The sequence below is a fragment of the Etheostoma spectabile genome, unplaced genomic scaffold (genome assembly GCF_008692095.1).
Source record: "Etheostoma spectabile isolate EspeVRDwgs_2016 unplaced genomic scaffold, UIUC_Espe_1.0 scaffold461, whole genome shotgun sequence".
Lineage (NCBI taxonomy): Eukaryota > Metazoa > Chordata > Actinopteri > Perciformes > Percidae > Etheostoma > Etheostoma spectabile.
In genome coordinates this window covers 46,914-55,158 of record NW_022605614.1, presented here as the reverse complement: position 1 = coordinate 55,158, position 8,245 = coordinate 46,914, and the positions used below count along the sequence as shown (strand labels likewise).

The 8,245-nt window shown below is 39.3% G+C and overlaps 1 protein-coding gene across 1 annotated transcript in view; it reads left to right on the top strand.

Moving 5' to 3' along the window:
- Positions 1–8,245, top strand: part of LOC116686746 (TGF-beta receptor type-2) — a 126,850-nt gene that overhangs the window by 75,314 nt on the left and 43,291 nt on the right. Inside the window, exons 4-8 of the mRNA XM_032511793.1 lie at positions 1,340–1,635; positions 1,741–1,989; positions 6,593–6,706; positions 7,091–7,228; positions 7,722–7,863. Of these exons, the coding sequence (XP_032367684.1) occupies positions 1,340–1,635; positions 1,741–1,989; positions 6,593–6,706; positions 7,091–7,228; positions 7,722–7,863 (939 nt within the window). The remainder of the gene's footprint in view (positions 1–1,339; positions 1,636–1,740; positions 1,990–6,592; positions 6,707–7,090; positions 7,229–7,721; positions 7,864–8,245) is intronic.

Here is an 8,245-nt window from a genome sequence, read left to right as displayed (position 1 = left end):
CAGTCAGTGTCAAAGGAGGCAGTTAATGTACACTATACACTGTAGGCCCATTACCAGAGGACAAAGTCAGCTCCCTGCTGAGAAAACAAACCTAAAGATACACACACTGTAGAAGTAGTGGCAGTGTACTGCTGCTGCATGCAGCACACCAAACACCACCAACTTCCCTTTTAATTAGTTTTCTGTGGAAATGGTGGGTGTTTGAAGAGGAAGAGGAAGCTTTATGGGTGCTAGATTCAGCATGGCATGAAGGGAATCCAAAATATAGACTTGTGAAACATGTTTGTAGTCGAGGTTAGGGCTGATCATGATCGTTCATCAAAACTATAAAATATATTAAACATGACACACTGATTTCCTGCATTGTTTGACAGCTGATCAGTTTTAAATATTTCAGGGGGGAATGGAACAAGAGGAAGCGACCACAGTGAGCTGTTAGATGAAGAGCTGCATGTAACAGGCTGCACACCTCTAACTTCTCAACAAGGTAGCCCAGTCCCTGCTGTTGTGTGGAAAATTGTTTGCACCGTGTACAGCATGAAATCAGATTGCGGCTGCTCATGGCATCGTGGAAAAAGGATTTCTTTATAAAAAAAACTTTCGTTTTTATACAGTAGTTTTACTTTTTTATTTGACATAGTAGCGGATTTTGATCTGTTTGCCAAACGTGCTGTCACCACCAGTATGTGTCAGGTGTCACCAATCAACCGAAATATGAAGGATTGTAAATTGAATTTGGCCAATGTGTGCTACAGATTTTTCTCTGGTTAACCCTAACCAACATAAACAAAGCTACTGCTAAGCTACTAATCAGTTTGTTTCAATGGAAGGCTAGATGGTAGCAGTCACAGCAGAGTTTGCATTAACTTTAAACAGTTGAAAAATGACTACTATCCTACTCTTGTTCTTTAACAGTGCTTTATCTTCATGTTGGCTGTTTAAAAAATGCCCATTTTAGTTTCAGATAGGCAGGGCCAACTCTGCACACACTACCACCCATAAATAGTTGGGATGACAGCAAAATACTGACTCATGTTTGTAGCGTTCACCATAATCTGCACACACTACATTACAAATCTTCATGGCTGACTCAAGCAGCTCTTAAATGGTTGAATTTATAACCTGCTTGTAGCTCAATACAATCTGGGTCATGAGTACCGTTGGTTTTACCCTCTATTTCTCTGATTTTGCATAGTGTATCCCAGTATCTAAATATTGTATGTAATCCAACATCAATTGTCTCATTGATTTCTTTTCAGTGTTTCTTGCCCCTGATGATAATCTTGGTCATATACTTTACACCTTTTGTATTCATCTGATCTTCTGTCTGCTTTTCCAGTTGTGGATCCAACTCCTGACGATCCCTTGGTGTCTGTGATTTTGGTGAGCCTGCTTCCCCTGCTGGTGATGGGCATTATAGTTGTGGGAATGTTCGTCTGGTACCGAGCCTACCGACAACGCATGAACCAAGAATGGGAGAGCAACAAAAAGAAGCGCAAGTCAAAAGCTGGTGGGCTGGACTGTAGTGATGCCTGCGCCATCATGATGGATGACGATAGGTCCGACAGCAGCTCGACACATGCCAACAACCTGAACCACAACACTGAGCCACTGCCTATAGAGCTGGATCTGCTGGTACACACCTAGTAGCATTTCAGAGTTGTTTTGTGGAGCAATTCTTCTCTAAGCCACCCTGACTTCAATTCTTACTAAAATCATACCTTTTTTATCTTGTCTCAGGTGGGAAAGGGTCGCTTTGCCCAGGTATACAAGGCTAAGCTGAAGCAGACCACCTCCGATCAGTTTGAAACAGTAGCTGTGAAGATATTCCCGTATGAGGAGTATGCCTCCTGGAAGAATGAGAAGGACATCTTCTCCAACACAGATCTCCGACATGAGAACGTCCTCCACTTCCTGACAGCAGAGGAGAGGAAGATGGAGAAACAGTACTGGCTCATCACTGCCTACCACCACAGAGGAAATCTACAGGTGAGACGGCTACTGTCTTGTAACTCAACATGAGAGGAGCAGTATTACTCCATGTTGGGAATTGCTGTGGTGAAGGACATATTCAGACCCTTGATTGAAGTAAAAGTATCCTGTGTTGGGAGTAACACGTTACAGAAGTAATGCAATTAAATTAATGTAATCAGGGACGGATTGGGGCTAAAAAACAGGCCTGGACTTTTTCACAAATAGGCCCATCCGGCGGCCATCCGCCCCTAGCCGTGTGGCACAGACACTAACCAGGATGTCCTGATACTATACCACAATACTGTAGCCACAATACTGCAGCCTATCAGACACAGTATTCACAGTATTATCTCTACATCTCTATCTCTACAGTGTCTAAAGTGGAGGGTGCATCCATACCTTTTTCCTCGTGTCTTCATTCACAACGGTGAAAGATCGGCAAAAACTTTTTTTCCTACATTGCCAACAATCCACGGAATTAGAATATCCAAGTCATGTTATCCAAAACGAGCTGGTCGCCTCACAATCTTGTAGTTTCTGGCCAAGTTTTAACAGAAAGAAAGCTAAACAGTTTATAATTTCTTGGTTTGGATTGCTTCTCTCTTCACCCCCAAGGGAGCAACACTGTTTCTTTGCAGACAGTCAAATTCTTTGGCATCTAAGGATTTGACCAACAGTTGATATGAGCCTGTCCCTCTAGTGTAACCCGACATGGCCCTAATAGAAGCCAATCATGTCGCAGAGTTCAGGAAGGACCAACGTGGGAAGGATTGACAGCTATTCCTTCAAGTTAAAACTAGATGTTACGAAACCGGCCTACCTGTTTAGCCAATAAGAAGACAAATTGATTTATAACAAACTTGACCAGAAATCTTTAACCCTGTGATGGCTGCAGCTGTGTCAAAGCAATAATTAAGGCCTTAGTTATTGCATTTTACCATTTCATTAATTTCTTATTTAATCAATTACTTATTTCTATACATTTTTGTATATAGTTATTTCCCTTTTTTTTTGGTAAAACATTTAGGCGAGAAAGCCTGGATTTTCAAGTGTGTTTAAAGAGATAGGTAATTAGCTATTATTGATGAAATAATATGTGTTGCCTTGTGTAAAAAAATTAGCATTGAATAACCTATTTAATATTTTGTCAATGTCATATTACACTATGATTCATATTAAGGCTGTGAAATGATGAAAATAAGTAGGCCCTATAAATTTTGTCTGTGAAGCTTAGTTCCACAATAGTACACTCAAATATTAAAGACAAGGACAAACTGTCTCTGATGGAAGACAGACAGGAAGTTGTTACGATCTGGGTCGATGTTAAGATGACCATAACGTTATTAGGAAGGATGTGGAGGAACCCAAACAAAAGGGAAACGAGGGTATAGTAAAATGAAGGTAGTTTAATGACTACAGTGGATAAACAAGTAACACAAAGAGAGGTACTGGGTGTTGTGAATAAACAACAGAACAAAAGGAGCACAACACCCAGTAACTTACAGAATATAATATATATAACAAACAAAGACTAAACAACAAAAGTATTACACAAACAAAATCTAACTAGTAACCCGTACTAGGCTTACAATAATGTTTTCGCTCCACAGATTTCTAACAATGATTACTAAAGCAAAAGGTTTCTAAACCACAATCTAGTTGCAAACACAATTGCTTCTAACCAAACCTAAGGACATTAACCCAACCGCATGGCAGCCTGAAATAAGGGTTCAGCCGCCCCGACTGGAGAATCACAGCGGTATTTGAAGTCATCCGTAACAAAGTGCAAGCTAGGATTTTTGGTTAAACTTGGCGTCAAATTTGGTGAATTATTTAGCCCCCCTCTCTGTTTGTTAGCAGGGTTAGTTACCAGTGCATGCCTGATGTTTTCTTGTGTAATTCAACACCACAGTCTTCATCCTAGCAGGTAAACGGAGATTACTACAACGTCTCATATACAAGCACAATCAATTAAAATCACAGTCAGCCCGCAATTCATTTCTATGTGTTTAATGTTTCAAATGAACAGAAATTATTAAACACGTTACGTGTGACAGCACTAAATGGCGTGATCCTTTTCATAATCATGATGCATGTATCCATACTGATAGCTAACTATGTAATTCACTAAGATAGGGATAAAGGCAGCCTATTATAAAGTGTCCTGCTCCTGGCACTTACCAGGCCCACTTTCTGATGTGAAGGTAACTCTGCTGTCTGTCCCTCATCATCAAAGCTCTGGGAGCTTTTTGCATTTTGCTGTATCATTCTTGAGAGACTTGGTCCTCTTTTCTTTTACTTATTCCCATCCACCTTTCTCCTTAAGGTTTCTGCTAGCTGTTGTGGCGGTGGTTTGATTTCACCCTGCAGCTCAGGCTGGTGGTTGTTCATATCACTTTGTTAGACTTTTTTTTGTGCCGTTCTGGACTTTTCCAGGATGCACAGATAGTCAATCCGTCCCTGAATGTAATCCTTTTTGTTGTAATGCAGTAATATAATGCATTACTAATTATTTTTAATAATATTATACTTGTTACAATCTCAGTAACGTGAGTTACAATGCATTTTAATGTAACATTTAGTGGTGTGTTTTCTTTTTAAGAATTCACCAACACCACAAAACATTTCTTCACAGAAAAAAAGCCGTGAGTGTTATTTCCTGCTGCCGTATTTGATGGTTGAAGTGACTGCAGAAACAGATACATTTGCGAGATGGACATTATTTTCAGTAGTTACTATGTTGCGTTGAAGCGAGCTGTCCCGTCTCTTTTCCCGTGGTCAGAGCCAGAACCAGAGACGGTATGGACAACATAGTGTCCAACAGGTGACGGTACGTCCGCGCCGACAGCAGTGTGTCCGAGCTGCTGACAGATATGACGGGAATTAATGTTTCTCAGCCGTGGAGAGTAACTATGGCTGTGGTGGAACGGCTTCGAATGACGACCAAAAACGCTGGTCTTTTACTGTGACCATGTCTTGTTGCAGTTTTACAAACTACAACCTGAGCAGACGGACATGTTTTACATCTAGTGTCTCACGTTAATCTCAGTAAGCTAGCAAGAGTACACAAAAGACAATTTCTGTGTAGGCTGCTTCAAAATTAGAGCACTTCCTGTGAAAGTTCACAGTAAAACTAAATTACTGTTAAACAAATAAAGTTGTGTACTTTTTCACATATAAGATGTAAATCAAGTACTGTAAATAATGCAAATAGTGAGTTTTAATCCCACTATATTTGACCATTTCCTTTAGACGGTTTTAAACTAGACAACAAGAATTCCTCATTCAAGTGCTTTAAACAACCATGTTACAACAATGCCGTACTTCAGTACAACTGTAAGGTACTTTTCATTTTAATTTTCTCCTACTTGTCTAAAGTACGTTTTACTTATCTATTTGTATAGCTTTACTTACGTAGCATAGTCATATTAACTATACAAAATATTCTGAATAATCCATGATGTATTAAATTGGATGAAGAGCAGACTTTATTGATCTGGTGGTAATATTCACAAGTCAAACTTCCAAGTCAAACTTTTGGTGTTATTTTGGTAGTGTGTAACTTAGTAACATGGTAAGCATGCAGTGTGATGCATTAAAATTCCTAAACTTTAATATTGTAATATAACTAATTGCTCTCAAATGACGGTAACTAGTGTCTATAATGTACTACATTTTGGAAGTAACTTGCCTAACACTGAAGGTATCAATACCACACTTTAACAAAAATTACTTTTACAAGGAAAGGTCCTGCATTGACAATGTTATCTAGGTAAAATATAATGAGATAAATGTCCCATGTGACTGCTATACTATACATTTTTTTATGAATTCATCTGCAAGTTATTTTTTCCATTAATCAATTGATTCTTTGGTTTGTAGAAATAGAGAAAATAGTATGAAATGTCTTAACAATTACCCAGAGCCAAAGGTGACACCTTCACAATGTTTTTGTCCAAACCTTTCATTGTATGGTACAATGTGTATGTGTGTGTGTGTGTGTGTGACACTCACTTACATTTCTTACCCGCAGTGTCAGGTCCAATTCTGGTCAATAACCCAGTAATCACTGTCTCTACAGCACCTGTTTACTGGTTCCACTTATTATTCCACTTATTTAGTGTTATTCATCATTCCCACTCTCACATCTCACTTATTATTTTATTTATTTATTCATCATTCTCATTTCCTATTTCTGAACTGTTCATATGTTCATACTGTTCATGCTGTTCATGTTGTAATATAATAACACAATACTATTTACACCAGTATCCTTGCACTATGCTCCGTATTTAAATAATTTTATCGATCTCTTCATTGCACTCATGCCTCTATATTGTTTCTGTTTAGAGTATGTATATATGGTGTATGTATTAGTGTGTATATTTTGTTTTGGTTGTTTTGTATGTGTAAGCACAGTGTGAGTAATGATGCTCCAAAGAAAAATTCCTTGTATGTGTCCTCATACCTGGCGAACAAAGCTGATTCTGATTCTGATTCTGATTGAGTCCCTTCAGCACATAGTTAAATTCCACCACTGTCTTTTTTCTTCATAAATTTCAGTGTTAACCTGTTTTATATTCACAATTTGACCAATCTTCATCCCTCTGCCCTCCAGGAACACCTGACGCATCATGTGATCAGGTGGGAGGAGCTGCAGGTGATGAGCATGTCTCTGGCCCGGGGTGTTGCCCACCTCCACAGTGACCGCCTCCTCTGTGGACGCCTTAAGGTAGGACTGTGTGAATTTGTGACAAAATAGCAGAAAAGCATCACATCTATAGAAGGGCTCATGTTGTCCAGTTCACAGGACGGGGTACTGAAGGACTACACTTAGTGTTGGAAATAACATATTCTGATTTGTAGTGCTTTCTTATTGTGTCCTAAATTGCTTTTCAATGGACACCCTGCAGCCATAAGAATCAAGTGTTCACCCAGACCATAATAATATGTAATATAATATAATATAAACAGTATATATTTTATGTTTAATGTTTAGTTAGAACACAAAGTCTAAAGACTCAATTACTGTTAATATGCCATTTCTTTATTGATAATGTGCTCTTTTTAAATGTAATTACTTCTTTTGACCCCCATACTTGTATTGTGGCCAAAGGTGCCCATAGTCCATCGAGACCTGAAGAGCTCCAACATCCTGGTGAAGAACGACCTGACGCTATGCCTCTGTGACTTTGGCCTAGGACTCAGTTTAGACAGCACTCTGTCTGTGGATGACCTGGCCAATAGTGGACAGGTCAGATTAAAAGTCTTTTTTTAATTCATTATGTGAGTTATTAGTCTTCCTTTTCATAGATTATTTTAGTTGAAAGAGCACATTTGCTCTTTTGTATTTCAACTTCAACCTGCAGTCTTCTAGATGGCAGCAAATGACCTAAAGAGTAACAGACTGTCTACTGCAACTTGTCCACAGTAATCATTTATGACCTATGACTACTTGTACTACCCTGTAACAAATATTTAAGTTGTGCATTTAAAATATTACTTAAAGTTGCTATATGCAAGTTTCAGCTTGTGTTGATTCTAGTGGCCGTATTGGACAAAAGTGGTAGTCTTTTTACCACACCTGCTGTAATAAACTTTTTCTTTACGGTGCTGTATTACCCACGGTAGATTACCAAGTTAGTGTTACCAGGAGGTCATATGGTCGCAATGATTGATATTGTTTGGGTGTGTGTGTATGTGTGTGTGTGCGCATGTTAACCACTCCTGTGATCGCTGTACTGCAGGTGGGCACGGCACGTTACATGGCTCCGGAGGTGCTGGAGGCCCGACTAAATCTAGAGAATACAGAGTCCTTCAAACAGACTGACATTTACTCCATGGCCCTTGTGCTTTGGGAAATGACGTCGAGGTGTGAAGCTATTGGAGGTCAGTGCACACACACACACACACCACAAACACACACATTCAGTTATTACATATATGATGTCATGTAACACACAAGCACACGATTACATGACAACAAAACAAATCCTGCTGAGGTGACGTGTCAACCACTGGGAAGACTCAACAGTGACAACTTAAGTCATGTGTTCCAGGTTGTTACAACAAGTTCAGCAGGCGATCCGATTGGCTCGTAGTGATTACATCATGCTAGAGTTCACCAGTTCTCACATGTAGCAGAAAGGGTGCATGTAAAGGCGTGTATCACATCTGTTATGTAATGTGCTTAGACTCTTCTTCTGTTGGTACCTACAGTGCCTTGCAAAAGTATTCGGCCCCCTTGAACTTTTCAACCTTTTGACACATT